The sequence below is a fragment of the Bufo bufo genome, chromosome 5 (assembly GCF_905171765.1).
Source record: "Bufo bufo chromosome 5, aBufBuf1.1, whole genome shotgun sequence".
Lineage (NCBI taxonomy): Eukaryota > Metazoa > Chordata > Amphibia > Anura > Bufonidae > Bufo > Bufo bufo.
Genome location: NC_053393.1, coordinates 273750826 through 273771180, shown reverse-complemented (window position 1 = coordinate 273771180; position 20355 = coordinate 273750826). Strand labels below are relative to the sequence as shown.

At 45.4% G+C, this 20355-nt stretch overlaps 1 protein-coding gene across 1 annotated transcript in view; it reads right to left on the bottom strand.

Moving 5' to 3' along the window:
- Positions 1-16240: 16240 nt before the first annotated feature.
- ERP44 (endoplasmic reticulum protein 44) overlaps positions 16241-20355 on the bottom strand; it is a 62600-nt gene continuing 58485 nt past the window's right edge. Inside the window, exons 11-12 of the mRNA XM_040432279.1 lie at positions 18292-18394; positions 16241-16668 (exon numbers count right to left, since the gene is read on the bottom strand). Of these exons, the coding sequence (XP_040288213.1) occupies positions 16564-16668; positions 18292-18394 (208 nt within the window). The 3' untranslated portion in view covers positions 16241-16563. The remainder of the gene's footprint in view (positions 16669-18291; positions 18395-20355) is intronic.

Here is a 20355-nt window from a genome sequence, read left to right as displayed (position 1 = left end):
ATACAGCTTCCGGCCTGTGAGATCCAGGGGGCTGGATCTCACAGGCTCTTCACAGGAAGGCAGCGCAGATGCCTCAGGAAGGCATCGCGCTGCCTTCCATGCCATCGGGTCCCCATGGGGCTGTGGGGGGGACCCGATAGCACTGCCAACCACCGCTGCCGCACCAGGTAAAAGCCGCAAACCGCAGGTCTGAATTGACCTGCGGTTTGCGGCGATCGCCGATGCGGGGGTCACATAACCCCCCCCGGCGTTGTGACAGGATGCCCGCTAAATGATTTCAGTGGACATCCTGTTGCGATTAACCCCCGCCGCAATGCCGTTTTAAAGTTAGGACGTACCGGTACGTCCTGGGTCCTTAAGGACTCGGCAAACATGGCGTACCGGTATGTCCTAAGTCCCTAAGGGGTTAAGTGATCGCTGATAGCGATCATTCAGGATTTTTTCCCGCCACATTTCTTCCTCGAATACGATGGGTCCCCACTATCCTTTCAGTTTTTAATAATGTGTTGGACAGTTCTTAATCCAATTTTAGTAGTTTCTGCAATCTCCTTAGATGTTTTCTCTGCTTGATGGATGCCAATGATTTGACCCTTCTCAAACAGACTAACATCTTTTCCACGACCACGAGATGTGTCTTTCGATATGGTTATTTAAGAAATGAGAAGCAACTCATTGCACCAGTTGGGGTTAAATAACTTATTGTCAGCTGAAAGATAATCGCCAATGCAGTAATTATCCAATAGGAGGCTCATAACTATTTGCTTGGTTAAATCCAGGTGGCGACTTTTTTTTTGGACAGGCAGTGTATACTGGGAGCTGGAGTAAGGATTAAAGCTCAAAGGGACAGACATTTATCTGTGGATTAGAAATAGAGAAGTCTGCTTTAAAGAGACAGAAACTTACCTGCAGATTACAAATAGCATTGCGCAATACTTAGGGTGCACACCAACGAGGAACTCTTCCAGGGACATACAAGTGCAGCTAGGCTGCTTAATGGACTTTGGAGAAAACATCACATTTACTGGTTTATTGTTAGGCTGTGTTAAATTCACTGTTGATTTATTTTCTGTGTACCAATCTGTTTATATTTTCCCAGCTTCTTGTTCACTATATTGTTCAGTAAACTCAACTGCTGGTAAAGAACCGTTGGCTGTGTGGCATCATGTACCCTCTGTACCTGTGGGTCCTGCCCTCGGTCCTCTTTCACATAAAGCTGGATTTTTTGGGGTTTCCTTTTGTTGTTTTTCTACAACAGATAAGACATAATTTTGGAGTAAAGTGCACCACAAAAAAGGCACGAATACAGTGATAAATGTGGGTTTATATGGCTTTCAACTAGGGATGAGCAAACTTGTGTTTTACAAGTTCGAGTTTGGGTTTTATTACAATTCCGTGATGGATTGCATTATGACGAGCTATAATGGAATTATACGATGGAATGCATTACGGAAGGCCTTTAAGAGGCACTCCCTCATAATAGAAGTCTATGGGCCACATAACGGATCCGCCTGGCTTCAGTTAGGCAGGGGCCCTATCTTGCACAACCCTTTTAAGGTCACAGCCTAGTTTAGCATTTAAGGCTCTTGCAATTTTTAGTTTTTTTTTATGTCCACATTTCAAAAGTCATAAACTTCAGAATTTTTCTGTCAACATAGCCATATCAGGGCTTGTTTGATACGGATTAGTTTCTTTTTTTTTGCCACCATTTTGGACTACTTCTACTGTATTTTTATATAGTTGTTAAGGTTGGAAAATGACAAAAGTCCATCAAGTCGTAGCTTAGGGGTCCATTCACACGTCCGTAGAAAATGGGTCCATTTTCGTTGCGGAACGAATCCGGACCGATTCATTCTCTATGGGGCCGGAAGAGATGTGGACAGCACACAGTGTGCTGTCCGCATCCGCATTTCCGGTCCGTGGCTCCCGAAAAAAATAGAACATGTTCTATTCTTATCCGCAATTGCGGACAAGAATAGGCAGTTCTATGAGGGTGCCGGCTGGGTGTATTGCGGATCCGCAATACACTACGGACGTGTGAATGGACCCTTATCCTGCTATATTAATCCAGGTGAAGACAATAAAAACCCCTATGAGGGGAAAAACTCCAAAAAAAACTCCACTTCAAAACTCCAGATGTGGCAATTAGATCAACTCCCTTGATCAACACCCCCTTCCTTTTAAGGAGGGGTTCAGCCAAAGCGAAAGGGTGTGTATAACATGATTTCTATACATTGTCATAAGCCTCAATGTTATTTTGAAATAAACGGTAATCTAAACCTTTTTTTGAAGCCATCTACTGTGTTTGCTGTGACCAGCTCCTGCAGCAATTCTAGAGCTGTACAGCCCTTACTGTAAAGAATGCTTGTCGCCTTTTAAGACTGAATCATTTTTTTTTCCCAGACGTAGGGAGTGGCCCCTTGTTTTTTTAAAGGGGGTTTAACACAGAATACCCTCTCTGGCAATTTTTTTGTATGGTCTGTTTACTGTATTTTTCCCTGCGTCTTATGGGGTGAATACTAATGAGCGCTTCCATTACGGTGAAGGCTCTGTACTCACCGCTTCCTAGTCCTTGGCTGTCTGCTGCACACAACGTGAGGGCGCTCTGTGACCTCGCACTGTGCCTGCCCGTTCACAGCACAGCCGACAGCAGGGGGAAGAAGAGCGCGGGCGGAGAGGAGCGGCTGCGTCCAGGAGCAGGATAGGTAAGTTTATTTATTTTGTGATCTGAGGCTACAGGCTGCTGAATTATGGCGGGGGGCTGAAATGAGGCATGGAGGACTGATATGAGTCATGGGGATCTCATCTGAGGTCTGATTTTGGGTCCTCTTTATATTGGGCTCTGATCTGAGGTCTTATCAACATTGGGGATCTGGTTGGGGCTGTGAGCTGGAGTTTGATTGCTGATCTGATGTCTAATGAAAAATATTTTTTTTCTTATTGTCCTTCTCTAAAACCTAGGTGCGTCTTATGGGCCAGTGCATCTTATAGGGCGAAAAATACGGTATATATTTGTACAGGTTAATCATGTCCCCCTTTAGACATCTTTTTTTCAAAACAAGCAGCGTTTTTGAGTGTGTTGTGGGATGCAGAGCAAGACGGATCTGACATAAAGCACAATGTAAGTCAATGGTGTCGGATTTGGTTCTCGGACAAATTATGACTAGTTCAGAGTTAATTTGTATATAAAATTCATAGGCTGACCAGACAGGCAAGGTCTACGTATTTCGACTGTACGTCTGAATCATGGTGGTCATGCTTAAGACGTACAGTCGAAACGCGTAGACCTTGCCTGTCTGGTCAGCCTATGAATTATATAATGAAGAAAGAAAGAAATTGGATTTTATCCTGAGCCTGCTGCTGGATTTTTTTTCTACTGATTTGATTGATTCCTGGTCCAGGATCCATGCGCGGCAAAGGATGACGGTGGGTGAGCTGAAATCCCTTTTTTTTCTTATATTTAGTGTCTTTACTCAATAAATGAAATATATTACAAAACAATGCATGAATAATAACAACATTAAATTACAAACAGATTAAAATAAATATACTCGGTCCCTTAATATATTATTGTACATGCAGAGCTCACACATAAAAAATATTATATAATTATAGAAGGTTCAGCTTTATCATTCCATAGTTAAATGCAATTGCTTTCAATAAGGTCTAGATGAAATCCAGTTTATTAGCGATATCGCGCTTATGCTGGGACTCATGGTGCAATTCAGATATTATTTGGATTGTTTTATAGGAAAAGGGTAGTGAAGGACACTCAAATTATTGGAGAAGTATGGATTGGATCGCAATTATAAATATTATAACAATTTATTAAATAAAGTAAAAATGTAATTTTTTTTTTATCAGAATAAGATAAATATCATGTAAAATCATATAAAATCACATCAGGATCAACACTTAAATCCCTTAGGAGATTCGATAAAAAGTAATAATATATAAGTTAGGTGATCACTTGTAGCTGATTGGCTTGTTTAAAATTGGCTGTGTAAAAATCTCTTTGTTTTCCCATAAAAACAAAGCTGGGAGTTAATGGCAACAACTCAAATGCCTATATGGATGGTAAGTTGCAGCTTAGAAAAAATGTATGACAGCCAATTAGATAATTATATTATTCCATTGTTTCCCAGCTGTGTAATAACAACAATGACACAGTAGCTAAACTTATATGATGGTATCAATAAAGCTGCCAGATAGATAGTCCAGACTTTGATCTCCTTTGTGGAGTTAGGATTCCATGTATGAGTTTGTATCTGGTCAGAGAGGTCTATTATACCTAGTAAGTATTATTCTTATAATCAGAAATATTATTGTCCAGAGTCATAAGTTATGCCTCATATAGTGTAATGGTCAATGGTAGCGTTAGTGATTGTATGTTACCGCTCCCAATAGGCTCGGGTGTTATCCCGTGCTGACTTGTCCTGCAGAGTCAAGCTAAGTTTTATTGATTGTAACATGGAAAAGGTGGACTGGATTGGTCTTCATATATCAAATTTGACCTATTTCTTCATATAAAACAACGCATTTAAAGTCCAAATAATATGAAGATATCAAGATATATACATAAATTCTGGTATATTGCTGATCCATGATGGATTTTAGTTGCTCTCCTTTGCACTTTTTCTAACTCCAGGGCATCCTTTTTATGAACTGGTGCCGAGAACTGAACCGCATATTCCAGATGTGGCCATAACAAAGTTTTGTATAGTGGCAATATAACATCCCTGTTGTTTCAGGTGTGGTGGCTGTGTGGCCTGTAACACGTTGAAATCTTCCAAGACATTCCTGAGTACCAATTTACAGCATTCCTTTGAAATCCGTGACTTTGTCACCTGTCGTAGTCATCGCGTGATTTATAACATAACGTGATTGTAAGATCGAATATATAGGCAAAACAAAAAGGGAGTTACGTAGACGTATAGGTGAACATCTTGGAGTCATAGCCAACAGAGATACAGCAGTATCTAGATATGTACACAAATTCCATAATGGAAATCGAGATGCATAAGTGCTGTTGGGATTGAGTTGGTTAGTCAACTGTTGAGAGGGGGAGATTGGGATCGAATCCTTCTGCAGCACGAGACCAGATGGATTTTTCGGTTGCGCACTGTGTCACCTACTGGCCTAAACGAGCAGCTAAATTTTGGCTCCTTTTGGCTCCTTTATTTGATGTCTCCCCTGGCGGATACCCCCAGAAAACATTTTTGTGAACTCACCTATAAAATCTCTTTCTCGCTGAGTTCATTGGTGGACACAGGACTGTGGGTATAACCCCTCCAGCCAGGAGAGAGCATATCAGTTTGTGCCCAAGCAGTAGGAGAGGAGAACGAAACATACAGAAAAAACACTAGAAACAATTAATGCCGGACGGGCCGAACCAAACTGAGGAAGCCCCCCCCCCCCCCCCCCCCCCGGCAAACCAAAATCTCGTTTTCTTGCTCCTATCATTGGGGGATACAGGACCGCGGGACGTTCCAAAGCAGTCCACGGGGAGAGACCAAAACATGCCCCCATGGAAACTGCCTCGCAGAAGCTCAGGACACCGCTGCCTGCAAGACTTTACGACCCAGCGCAGCAACCGCCAATGCCAACATATGCACCTGGTAAAACCTGATGAACGTGTGCAGGGATGACCACGTCGCTGTCTTGTACAGCTGTGAGGCAGAAGCTTGGTGGAAGCGAGCCCAAGACGCACCCACCGCCCTGGTCGAGTGGGCCGTGACACTGAGGGGTGGAGCCTTGCCCCGGGCAAGGTAAGCCTCAGCAATTGCTAACCGGATCCACCTGGCAATCGTCACCTTGGAGGCCGCCAGACCTTGATGAGGACCTTCTGGAATAATGAACAGAGAGTCTGTCCGGCAAAAAGTCCTTGAGACAGATAAGTAAATCCTTAGGGCTCTAACCACATCCAGCTGGTGGAGAGCCCGCTCTCTCGGATGCGAAGGAGATGGACAGAATGACGGAAGAACAATGTCTTCGTTGACGTGGAAGGCAGAGACTACCTTCGGTTGAAAAGAGGGCATGGGATGGAGTACTGCCTCGTCTTGATGCAGAATAAAAGGAAGGGTTCTTTATAGGACGGTGCTGCCAACTCTGAAACGTGCCTGATGGAAGTGATGGCCGCCAGGAATGCCACCTTCCAGGAGATAATACGGAGGGGCACTGTATCCAAAGGCTCAAACGGAGCCGACTGGAGGGAGCCCAGCACCAAGTATGAGTCCCATGCGGGCAAGGGGGGACAATAAGGAGGGACGGTGTGGGCCACCCCCTGTAGGTATGCCTTAACCGGAGCCTGTAGAAGCAGCGGGCACTGGAAAAAAAATTTAAGCACTGAAACCGGACCCTTCAAGGAACTGAGAGCAAGGCCCAAATCCAGACCAGATTGCAGAAAGGAGAGAAAGACAGGAAGAGAGAAGCATAGCGGGGGGAGGCTACGTTCTTAACAGAAGCTCAAAAAGGACTTCCAGGTCCGGTAGTAGATCATGGACGACACCGGCTTCCTAGCCTTAATCATGGTGCGGATGACTGTCAGAGAAACTACGTTGCTTCAGAATGGCGGTTTCAACAACCACGCCATCAAACGTAGCGACTCTAAATGCTGGTGGAAGACAGGACCCTGAGACCAACGACATCTGTGTACCACGAGCAACGGGCCCAGTCCGGAGCGATGGGGACCGTCTGGATGCCCTCCATCTTGATCCTGCAAAAGACTCGGGGCAGGAGGGGGAGAGGCGGAAACACGTACACCAGAGAGAACTCGTCCCATGGTGCCACCAGTAAGTCTACTACGTGTGCCCTTGGATCTCTTGTTTGAGAGAAGAAGATGGGGAGCTTGTGGTTGAGTCCAGAAGCCATCAAGTCCACCACTGGTTGACCCCAGGCAGATCTCTTGAAACACCTCCAGGTGTAGAGACCATTCCCCCGAGTCCACCGTCGTCCGGCTGAGGAAATCCGCTGTCCAGTTTTCCACTCCCGGAATGTAGACTGCCGACAGAGCTGGCACGTGGGCCTCCCCCTACCTCAGTATCTTGGCTGACTCCGCCATCACTGCGAGTTCCTCCTTGATGATTGATATAGGCCACTACCAAGGCATTGTCAGACTGTACCCTGATCGGCCGGCCCAGGAGGAGAGGGGTCCAATAGAGAAGGGACAGATGAATGGCTCGGAGCTCCAATATGTTGATGGGAAGTTTGGACTCCGACCGAGACCACACCCCTTGATCCCAAAGGGACAAGATTGCCCGCTGAAGTGACCGAGTGTGAAACTGGGCAAACTGAACCGCTTCGAAAGAAGCGACCATTGCCCACAGGACCTTCATGTAGAACCGAATTGACGGGGTCTTGCGCTGAAGTAGGAGACGAATAGACCAACAAAGAGCAAGCCTCTTGTCCCGAGGCAGGCGCACCACTGCCATTGCCGTGTCGAGGAGCATACCTAAAAAGGTGATCTGTCTGGCAAGACGCAGTGAAGACTTTTGGAAGTTCACCAACCACCCGAACAGAGTCATGGTATCCAGGGTGATACACAGGCTGTCCTCGTTCTGCCCAAAGGACGCCGCTTTGACCAGGATGTCGTCCAAATACGGGATCAGGGCGATGTCCCTGGTCCGAAGATGTGCCAGGAGAGGAGAATGAACCTTTGTAAAGACTCACGGCGCCAGCACCAGGCAAAAGGGAAGGGTGACGAACTGATAGTGGTGGGGGCCCACTACAAAGCGGAGGAACCGCTGATGTGCAGGAGCAATTGGGACGTGTAAGTACGCATCCCAAATGTCTATGGAAGAGAGGAATTCGCCCCGTTCCAGAGAAGCAATCACGGAGTGAAGGGACTCTATTCTGAAGTGTTGCACCCAGAGAAACCGGTTCAGCAACTTGAGGTCCAGGACCGGGCGAACTGACCCCTCTTTTTTTGGGGACGACAAACAGGTTGGAATAGAAACCAGTGAATTGTTCCGCCAAAGGAAATGGGTCAATCACACCTCGCGCGAGGAGAGACTGGATCGCCTTGAAAAAGGCTGCCGCCCGACCTGGATCCCTGGGAGGTTGGGGGGGAAGAAACAATGTGGAGGAGGGGATGCAAACTCGATTTTGTAACCCGAGGTTACGATCGAGCGCCCATACGTCAGAGATGTTGGCCCGCCACCCTTCCTGAAAAATAAGTAGGCGACCCCCTACCCAGGAGGGTGGAGGCGCCTCTTCATGCGGAGGGGCTGCTTGCCGGACGAAGGACAGGCGGGCTGCGTCCGTGGGCGCCAGGATGGTTGAGGCCTGAAAAATGGCTTTTTTGCGCTGGTCCTGCGTGGAGGATCTGGGAGTAGCTTCTACTGCCGCCTGGGGCGTGCCGGTGAAGCCGTGTCCGGGCATTAGTCTGCCTAACGCGAAACGTGCGTCTGGATTTGCCCTGTGGGAGGTGGGTACTCTTACCACCCGTGGCCCCGGAGACTATTTCATCCAACCGGGGAGCCAGAAAACGGAAGGCTTGTAAGGGACCCCTTTGACGAGGTGTCCGCTGCCCAAACTTTCAGCCAGAGATCGCGTCTCAAGGTAACCGCGAGAGCCGATAAGCAGGCAACCAGAGACTCTGCGTCGAAGGACGCTTCGCAGACGTACTTCCCCGCCTGTGAGATCTGTAGAGCCAAGGACTGGAGTTCAGGGAGTGGAACATCCGCCGCCATGTCCTGGTCTAGCCAGAGTGCTCACTCCGAGAACTCCTTAGCCACCCAAGCAGAGGCGAAAATTGGCCAGAGCGCTGAGCCACTTGCCGCAAAGGTGGACTTCGCCCAAGATTCCATGCGGCGATCAACGGGATCCTGAAGGGCTGAGCCATCAGCCACTGGGATGGCGGTGTGCTTGGCTAGGCGTGCTACCGGAGGATCCACCTTAGAGGGTGAATACCATTTAGACACCCATTATGCCTGAAAGGGATACAGTAGATCCAGTCGCTTTGAAGTGTTAAAGCGATGATCCAGATGGTCCCACGCCCGAGGCACGACAACTGAAAAGTCATTGTGCAGGGTGAAGGTTTTAGGAGTTTGTCTAGACTCATGGAGGTGGAGTCGTCCTGCACCTGGAAGGTGTCACGGACAGCAGTAACTAAGCTGTCAACCATGGAAGCAATCTTGGAAGATTATTCCGGATCCATATCAGAGCCTGAATCACCAATCCCATCAGACAATCCTTCCTCTGGTAGGGAGGACGAGTCTGAGCGTGACCCATGACCCAGTGCTGATGTCCTGTTCTGGGCCGTTTGTGAGAAGGTTTGCCCCGAAGGCGATCTGCGGAGGAGGGTGCGGACTGCGGAGGTGGAGATTTATCGACCAAGCGACCCATGAGAGTGAGGGTGGATTAGGATCTCTTAGAGAGGTCCTTCACTGCCCGGGATAAGGCATGGGCCCAGTCCAGTTCCGCCCGGTCAGAATGGTCATGCAGCTGCGTGGTTTGAGGGGGCAGATCTTGTGCAGGCGCACAGCATACGGAGCAAACAGAGTCTGGCTGGCTGCGCAGGAATTGCGTAGTAAGTGGCAGCTGATGGCATACGGGGGTCCCTAGTGGGTTCGGACATGGCTACTACCGCTGATCTCACTGCTAAGGAGGGGGGGGCGGTCCTACCAGACATGCAGAGGACCCAGGTCCTGTGTTCCTTGATGGGTGCTGCCAGCTGAAGCTGGATTCTGCTGTGAAGCTGCGGTCCTGCAGCGTGCTCCAAGCCGTGGCAGGAATCGCCTACCCACCCTGGAAGACGGGGTCTAATATTGGGACATGCAGCCGGCCGGCAGTCACTTCCAGTTGGCCGGAGAATGGAGGGGGCTCGAATGGGGCATCAGAGGCGCCGCTAGTCCATTCCCCTGCGGGCTGGTTAGCACGGGCTGGAGTCTGGGACCGTGTAGGCCCGAAACGGGACCGGGGGCTAAAGTTGGGGGCGCCGGCCGAACGGGAAGGCGGGCCCCAGAAAGCCAGGAGGGTGCCCTACCAGGGGATCAGTATTACCCATGTCCCCCATAGAACACCAAAAAAAGGGCTGAAAGAATCCTAATCTCGGCCAAAGGGCGAGGTGAGGACCAAGGTAAGGGAAGGGGGATGGAGAAATGGAGGGTGCAGATAATACTTCCCTAATCCCAAGTACTCACCCCATCTTCATCCTCTTCTCTTCACCCCTCCTCCGAGTTCCAGCAGGGTCACCTCTTCAGCAGCTGGCACCCAAAGTGGCAGAAGACTGGAATGGCGGGGGGTCTCGCCAGATCCAGGTGATCCTTAGGCTGGCGGGAAGCTGGGCTGCCCTGGTCCACCTTTTCTTCTTGGGGAGGTCGGGCGGTGAGGGAATCCGACACCGGACTTGCTCCCGGGGTAGACAAAGGGGCTAGGCTCCTCTGTTTCCCCTACCTAAAAGGGAAAGAGAAAAAAGAAAAAATAACAAAAAGGAAGCCGGTCTGCCTCCTACGACACAAGCTAAAAACTGATATGCTCTCTCCTGGCTGGAGGGGGTATAGCCGGTGGAGGAGCTAAAACTTTTTAGCCTAGTGTCGCCTCCTAGTGGCAGAAGCAAGCTATACCCACGGTCCTGTGTCCCCCAATGATATGAAAAAGAAATATAAGATTAATGACAATAGCAGGATGAAGTATGAAGGTTTGACTACATGCAGTATTATGCTCCCCAATATTTTAGGAACTGGATCCCTAATTGGGTACTACCGGCTAGGCTACCTCTATTTCTATCCCTTATTTGATCGAGCACTTTATTCCTTTGTAGTGGACCAATTTTGGACCATTATATGATCTGATCTCTATCTCTGAGACCAAATAGTAGATAGAAGCAGCACTGTACGGTCTTCTCAATGATGCATATGTTCAATGCAACAGCCTCACCGTTGGCCCTTGATCCATCAGGCCATGTGATAAACATAAAAAAGAAGAGATGGCTCCGGCAGCATTTCACAATATCCAATGTTCTTTTATTTCGACCTCAAGACACAATACAGCAACGTTTCGACTGAGAATCAGTCTTTGTCAAGCCTAATGACATCGATGACCATAGGCATATATATACCCCCCACATAAAATACACGCCCCTTCGGATCATCAATACAAATCAACACTTAATAAAATGCTTATGTCCACAGATTACCTTGCACCTGGTTAGAAGCTCGCCAAAGCCGTGTTGTTCATGTCTGCGTTCTCATGTGAAGTGCGCAGCCGCGCGTCAATGCACTTACGTGACCGGATGTGTCAATCGTCTCCATGGTAACTGACGGCGCTCGAACCTTGGGCCAATCAGCCATCTCTGACTACTACTGACGTCATTAATCGTGCGTCCAATCCACAGACGTCATCCGAATGCGCACGTGTGCGTCGGTCAAACGTATCACGTGGATACCCACGTCCAATATCAATACAGCGCAAGCATGGTAACGAAGACGCATCCGTGGGAAAAACTTCCTATAGCAATAGGTAATCAGATTTACATCTCTATGAACAAAATATACATGAGACAATTCCGATCAATCATAATGTGAAATACACGTCCCTGGCATGGTCATGTGATCTGCAAAAAATACCATCATATACATGATACAGTGCCCGTGCAGCTTAATATACGTGGGGGAGACCACGATGGAATTGAGGGAAAGAATCAATAAACATAAAAGTACAATAAGAAAGGGTGCACTCGATAAACCGGTTGCAAAACATTTTATTGAATGCAATCATTCCAATAATCAATTGAGATTCCGTGCTATTGATAGCGTAGGATATTTGAGACGGGGGGGCGGGGGTGACAGAAAGGGAATCCTGAGGAGGAAGGAGCTTAAATGGATCCACACCCTTAGGTCCCTACAACCTTTTGGCCTAAACATAGAATTTAATGTCACGTCCATTGACTAATATGAGTGGCTAGTATGTCCTCTAGGTATAGGGACATCATGTTTTTAAGCTATATGTAAAACACCCCTTTGGGATCTATCCCCTATCTATAGGGTAATCGTATATTATATTCATCAATATGTTAATATGTAATGTATATGTGTCGCATCATCTACATCGATGATGTTTGTGATTGATGCTTACCAGACATGTTGTAATATGCACCTCTTCCACCATTGCCATGAGTGTTAGTACAGGTGATGAACTGCGGTATTTTTTGCAGATCACATGACCATGCCAGGGACGTGTATTTCACATTATGATTGATCGGAATTGTCTCATGTATATTTTGTTCATAGAGATGTAAATCTGATTACCTATTGCTATAGGAAGTTTTTCCCATGGATGCGTCTTCGTTACCATGCCACTGACGCTGGCGCTGTATTGATATTGGACGTGGGTATCCACGTGATACGTTTGACCGACGCACACATGTGCGCATTCGGATGACGTCTGTGGATTGGACGCACGATTAATGACGTCAGTAGTAGTCAGAGATGGCTGATTGGCCCAAGGTACGAGCGTCGTCAGTTACCATGGAGACAATTGACACATCCGGTCACGTAAGTGCATTGACGCGCGGCTGCGCACTTCACATGAGATAACGCCGACATGAACAACACGGCTTTGGCGGGCTTCTAACCAGGTGCAAGGTAATCTGTGGACATAAGCATTTTATTAAGTGTTGATTTGTATTGATGATCCGAAGGGGCGTGTATTTTATGTGGGGGGTATATATATGCCTATGGTCATTGATGTCATTAGGCTTGACAAAGACTGACACTCAGTCGAAACATTGCTGTATTGTGTCTTGAGGTCGAAATAAAAGAACATTGGATGTTGTGAAATGCTGCCGGAGCCATCTCTTCTTTTTTATGTTTATCTCTGAGACCAAGTCTCTATTTACCGTATATATTAACGCCATACAAACACAATACGGCCTAGATCCAAGACCGTTCATGCACTGGTTGCTGTACGCCTAGCAACCAGTGTCAGCTGATCGCACTGTTGAGCAGCGCATTCGGACGCACTTACGTTATCTCATATGATTTGCGTCCTCTGACTCTTCGGTCGGGTGCACGCGTCACCGCGCATGCGTGGATGCTCATCATTCATCACACGCAAGCTGCATGATTATGTCAGACACGTGACAAGCCGCAGCCTAGTTCTGGGGCAATGAAGCATTTAAAAACTGGCGCCGAATATAGTGCGGGCGCGATCTATTGCCCATTGCTAACATTATGCCCTGTATGTGAGATTGAGGAGCTTCATCTAGTACTCCCTTCCCCATTCGTTTATACACATAACAGATGATCATATGGGTGTGTTAGAACTAGTATCACCCGATCGTCCATTCTATATTTTAAAATCTTTAATAAATTTCCCCTGATGATTTCTCAAATATGAAACGTGCATGTAGGGAGCGAGATTAGATTAGGGCCAACCAGGGCAAAAGTTCCGGACAGGGTCACCCTTTTAGGGCTCTTTCACACTTGCGTTGTTTTGTTCCGGCATAGAGTTCCGTCGTCGGGGCTCTATGCCGGAAGAATCCTGATCAGGATTATCCCCATGCATTCTGAATGGAGAGAAATCCGTTCAGGATGCATCAGGATGTCTTCAGTTCCGGACCGGAAAGTTTTTTGGCCGGAGAAAATACCGCAGCATGCTGCGCTTTTTGCTCCGGCCAAAAATCCTGAACACTTGCCGCAAGGCTGGATCCGGAATTAATGCCCATTGAAAGGCATTAATCCGGATCCGGCCTTAAGCTTAACGTCGTTTCGGCGCATTACCGGATCCGACGTTTAGCTTTTTCTGAATGGTTACCATGGCTGCCAGGACGCCAAAGTCCTGTTTGCCATGGTAAAGTGTAGTGGGGAGCAGTATACTTACCGTCCGTCCGGCTCCCTTCAGAGTGAAATCAGGGCGCCCCACGCGCATGGATCACGTCATCCATGCGCCCCGGGAGCCGCACGGACGGTAAGTATACTGCTCCCCCGCTCCCCACTACTACTACGGCAACCAGGACTTTAATAGCGTCCTGGCTGCCATAGTAACACTGAACGCATTTTGAAGATGGATCCGTCTTCAAATGCTTTCAGTTCACTTGCGGTGTTACGGATCCGGCGGGCACCTCCGGCAAATGGAGTACACGACGGATCCGGACAACGCAAGTGTGAAAGAGGCCTTAAGGACAAGTGCCCTGTGGTTAGGCTGCTCCTATCATTTAGTAATTAGGGTCAGCCGAGGATTATACCACAGGGCCATAATAGGGATTATACTGACCCCGCCACCCTCAGCAACTTATGGTCCGACTGGAGCAATACAACTCAGTTTCATCAGGACACAGACTGCACCCTGGAATTTGACGACACAGTGGTAGGACTACGGTTATCATCCCTTAGTGCCGCCATGCCTATCCTTTTATATTGTACTAGTAAAAGTTATTTTTTAATATAACAATTGGATCACTACCTTATGTTCTTTGGTCTGATTTTGTAGTGACGTTTATATTTGACACGTTAATTGTCTCTTTTTGGTTACTTGGTTGTAATATTGCTCTTACTGATATGATTTATTGGCGTTCCAGTATTCACTATAGGACATATAGTGCCGCTCTACCCCCGATGTTTTGTGCCAGGCACTTATATTTGTCTCAGTAGTGGATGCCCAGTATGTCGCTCCTTACATAAATGCTCGTTACAATTCTAGGGATTACAACTCATGGCTCCAGCTACAGTGCAGTCCTCCTTCTGTGTTTGTGTCCACCAAAAGAAAACTGATCTGGCCCCCATTGACATACAATTGTCTTAGTGGCGGATCAGTCATGGCCATTTTGGAGGTAATACAACTGGATCCATTCATAACGGATGCAGCCGGTTGTATTATCCTACAGGAAGCGTTTTTGCTGATCCATGACTGAGTTTAGTTGCTCTACTTTGCACTTTTTCTAACTCCAGGGCATCCTTTTTATGAACTGGTGCCCAGAACTGAACCGCGTATTCCAGATGTGGCCATAACAAAGCTTTGTATAGTGGCAATATAACATCCCTGTCCCACAATTCCATACCTCTTTTAATAAAAGACAAAATTCTGTTGTCCTTAGAGGCAGCCGACTGGCATTGCATGCTGTTATTTTAGTTTGTAAAGCTGTAGATTTTATGGATATAATTTGGGGTAGGCATGACTTTGTTTTGGTTGCTTGATCTTCCATAAAAGGTTTAAATTATAAAAACAAAAACAACTACTGTTACTATTGCTCCCTGAATCTTACTATGGTGGGCCTACAAGCTTTCAAAAGGCTACTGGATGCCAAAGAAACTGAATGGTTCCCACAATTCATTGTGGGAGAGTTGTTCAGTCACCAGGAGTAGCAGGCTCCTGGTAAACTAATCCTCAGCTGCTGTGGTCACAATTGACCACAGCATCTGAGGAATGAAATCTGGTTCTGTATAAACGCAGGTCCAATATACCTACTTCTACTATGGGTAACATATTTAACCCCTTAAGGATGATTCCTGTTTTGGACTTTTTTTCATCTCTGCATTCCAAAAGCCATACTTCAGCATCATTATGGGCTTACATAGTTGTTAAGTTTGGAAAAAGACAAAAGTCCATCAAGTCCAACCTGTAATCCTGCTATACTGATCGATGGAACAGATCCCTGGATCACTGTCCATCTTCCTTTTAAAAAGGGGTTGGGCCAAATGGAAAGGGTGCGTAGAACAAGGCATAAGCTGCTAATTAGCGTCTCGGCTTACCTTAACCTACATGGAGTTACCCACTGGTGTTAACAGTCGACGTCTATTTACTTTTTCAAGATGGTGCTTTTTCCTGTACTGCATATACGGGATGTCCAGTGTTTGCCTTATGTTCTGGACCTGCATTAATTGCTTTCAACGCAGGTGCAGTAAAAGGGAAAAAAGTGCCATTTTGCAAAAGCGGTATAGATGGAAGCAACTGTTTACACTGCTAACCTGACACTGAGGGGAAGCAACTCCATGTAGGCTAAGGTAAGGCCAGAGGCCAATTATTGGCTTTTTATGCCATCACATGCTAGTGTATGGCAATTACTGTAATTTACCAGCAAAGTGTCAGATACCAAAATAGTGGTGTGAACAATGCCAAAAAAATGGCCCACTTAGAAGAGTAAATGACCGCCATAGTGGGCAAAACAATTATATTCTTTTATTTGAAAAAACAAAACAAACTTTCATTGTTGACACAATGTACATCTGTGTCTTTGGTCTGTTATTTTTTATATATGTGCCTTTTATTTGTTATATTTATATTAAATAAAGACAGACTTCACAGAAAACATCAAAAAATCCAATTTATTGGGGGAAGTGCAAGTTAACAACTTATGCATACTGTCATGCCACCTTTATAATTATAAAACAGGGCAGTTCGTTTACGAGATTTCAGGTTTCATATTTTCAATTTAAAAGTCTGTACAGAAAGAAACCACTAAACACAGACATATTTACAAACAGTGGGAGCAAATAAAAATAATCCATTATTGTTTGTTTTTCCCAAATAAAAAATACAATTATGAAAATATAGGCTAAGTTTTTTTTTTTTTTTTAAACCACACTCGGCTTGACCAAACGCTATGGCTTCTAAAGCAATCCTAATTTACTAAAGCTCATCACGATCTCTTTTCAGTATAGTGTACCTATATTCACTTGGGGCTAATTTTTGAAAAGAACTCTCAGGAGGACTACTTGCGAAATCTTGAGTTTGCTGGGGAAAAAAAAAAGAAAAAAGAAATGATGAGTCAACAAATATAAAAATTGTACAATTAGTTCACACTTAAAGGAGTTCTCTCACTCCAGCAAATGGCATTTATCATGTAGAGAAAGTTAATACAATGCACTTACTAATGTATTGGTATTATGCATATTGCCTCCTTTGCTGGCTGGATTCATTTTTCCATCACATACACTTTTCATTTCCATGGTTACAACCACCCTACAAATACACACTACAGGAAAAAGCAAGGACCTCTCTGGTGAAGAGGATAGTGTGCAAGCACGGCCACCTCTGCTGTATTGCAGGGTCGTCATAACCATGGAAACGAGAAGTGCATAATGTGATGAAAAAATACGTCTAGCGAGCAAAGAAAGCAATATGGATGATAACAATACATTAGTGAGTGCCTGGTATTTACTTTGTCTACATGATAAATGCCATTTGCTGAAGTGAGACACCCCCTTTAAAGTGTCTTCCACATTTTTGATACTCTATATAGAGCACCAATAGCAGATCCGTGGGTGTCCAACACCCTCCAAGATCAGCTGTTTGTGGCAGCTGCTGGAAATATAACAATTGACAGTACTGAAAGCAGTGAAGTGGCTGTACATGCACAGAGCAGCTCAGTTCCCAATCAAGGTCATAAATATGACAAACTAATGAAATGCTAGAAAAATCTCCACCCATTAAATTGACATGGATTAGTTTCATGGTCACTCTCCCTGAGATCTCTTGGACAATCAGAAACACAAAAACAGTAACTGTCAGGAAATAAATGGAACTCACATTATTTTGGTTCTCAAATTCAGACTACACATCCATAATTTTAAATTGGGGATTTTATAGGTGCAATAAAAAAGGTACAAGAAATGTAAACTGGAATATTATCAATGTAGTTATGGCTATGTGCATGTCTGTACTGAAGGTCCAGCAGGAGCCTCAGTCACAAGTTCTCCCGCAGGAACCCTATTATAGTGAGAGAGGTCTGGCAGGCATCGGTGCGGGCCTCCATATGCTGGATCTGGCAATTACAGTATTTTGTTCCTATGCCAGAAACAGAATACTGGAATCTAGCCACAATTGTGCACCTTACATTACCTTCACAATCTGGTAATTGAAACTAAACACCTTTACACAGAATGAACCATGTGGCATCATCAACAATAAACCATTTAACATTTGGATACCTTCAGACCCTCCTAGAAAATATTTCTGTTGGGTCCAGCCCATTTATCCAAAGATACATTTATGGTGCATATTTTTTTTTTTACTGGATCCTACTCATTTTGGGCTATAAATAATTTTTTCATTGGTCTTTTAAAAAAAATTCCATCCCCTTTCTCTGTACAGATGTAAGTGTCTGTGTATTTGCAGACCAGCAGACATTCTGTTCACAGCAAATCAGATAGAGGACCTGATGCTCATGTAGAGCTCTTTGATCTCTTCTAACAGGCAGTCTGCAAACAGACTGAAATGTATCCCTTATATCACAAAAACTGCAGAAAATGTAATAAAGGCCAATTGAAAAAAAAAAATTGGGCCAAAATGAGTAAAATGCAATCATATGGAAAGTTGCCCTAAAGGTAATAATGACAATTAAAGTATTGTATGTACCTCTCCTGGAGCAACATCAGTTGGGTCGGGTCCATGGTGAAATTCTCTATGCAGTTTTCCAGAATGTAAATCTAAAACAAACTGTTTTAGTTTACCAGGAATTCTAGAAAAAAAAAACAGTAAATAAATGAGTCTTATGATACACTTATAAAACTAACAAGAACATATAAAACGGTTATATCCAGGCTAAATTATCAAAAATGGCAAGCTGGCTATTCAGTCACGAACTGTTCGCGCACAAGTGACTGCTGATATACTGACTAGCAGTCAGTGACCATGGGTGTATTCAAAACACAGTCATTTCTAGTGTGGTGGGAAGGGCGGTACTGTCAGAAGCAAAGTCCTTTTTCTGTTTTAAAAACGGACTCTAGGCTCTACCTCATTTTGACGAGTCTCAGACAACACCTTTAAAGGGGTTGTCAAAGTTATATTTATTGATGACCTATCCTCAGTATAGGTCATCAATTTCAGATCGGCGGGGGTCCGACACCCGGAACCCCCGCTGATCAGCTGTTTGAAGAGGAGGCGCGCGCCGTGCCAGCGCTGCCTCCTCTTCACCATTTACCTTCTCGCTGTTGCATCTGCAGTGGTGAGCAGGTGTAATTACACCCAAGCCGTACCATTGAAATGAATGGGACAGCTTGGGTGTAATTACACCTGCTCACCACTGCAGATGCAACGGCGAGAAGGTAAACTTTGAAGAGGAGGCAGCGCTGGCACGGCGCGCGCCTCCTCTTCAAATAGCTGATCGGCGGGGGTTCCGGGTGTCGGACCCCCGCCGATCTGATATGGATGACCTATCCTGAGGATAGGTCATCAATAAATATAACTCGGACAACCCCTTTAAGGTCTGCTTCCAAATGACACTAAAGAAGGTTATACACTTGAGAAAAAGTACACGCCATTCTAGGCTAAAAAGGGAACCGATACGGATTAGGGGTAGAATTTTTAATCAATAAATGTGACATATGTTATCCTCTACTGCAGGATTATGAATCTCCTGCTGTGTGAAGCTTTTGGTTCCTAATATCTGAACAGTATCATAAACTATGGATTCCATGAGTCTCCAACTGCCATGTGCAAAGTTATTTTTCTTTCGTCATGAAGGGAGGGTGAACTGAGGGAGAGTTTTTTCTATGCATTTTTTTTTTAAAGTAAATAAAATATCAAAATGCTCATATTCATTTAACTGGAGTTCTTGGGGGCACTGCATAAGATAAATTGCATTCCTTTAACCCCTAGAGTACCACCACCACCACACATGTGGGGGTGGGGGGGAAATAAAAAAAAAAATTTTTATATATATAATATATATATATATATATATATATATATATATATATAAAGAATTCATACAAATTTCAATCGCACCCCTATGTATCACTGTGTCCCAAAACACCCATACTTTAAAATATAAAAATATTTATCCTATACGGCAAATGTCGTAACAAATAAAAACATCAAAATGGCCGATTGGCCATTTTTAATCACTTAACCTACTGTGGGGATTCGCTCTGGTAAATAGGATAAGCGGACGCAGTATAGAGGCACCAACCAGTTTGTAAACCAAAAGTTCAGTGTTTATTCACACGTTAGAAAGTTCACAGAACAAAAAAAACACTTTCAAACAAAAAAAATAAGTCACCTTGCACTATTGGTGTCAGTTCACACCATGCGGCATGTTCTGCCAACAAGAGTCCATCAGCAGGCTTTAGCCAGCCTGTTTCCCCTCACATGGGTCTCAGCCCTCCGGCACAAGCCTCAGATCACAATACAGAGATCCCCTCTGCATGAACCCGGCTGTCTTTTACAGGCAGCTAGGTGTTAACAAAAACCCAGACCAGCACCTGCGATCCAGTCCGGTGTTTGACCTTACCTGACTGCTAATTAGTCCAGCAACACACACTGGGAGGAAAATACCTGCCTCCACATACAATTCCCTTTACTGTCACATAACCACCCCACCACCTTTGTTCAACCTTGAGGGGGTGAACACATGCATAAACAGTGCACCCGGGACAGTGCCTCCGTGCTTCCCTGCAACCGGCCTGCTCTGTGCTCTAC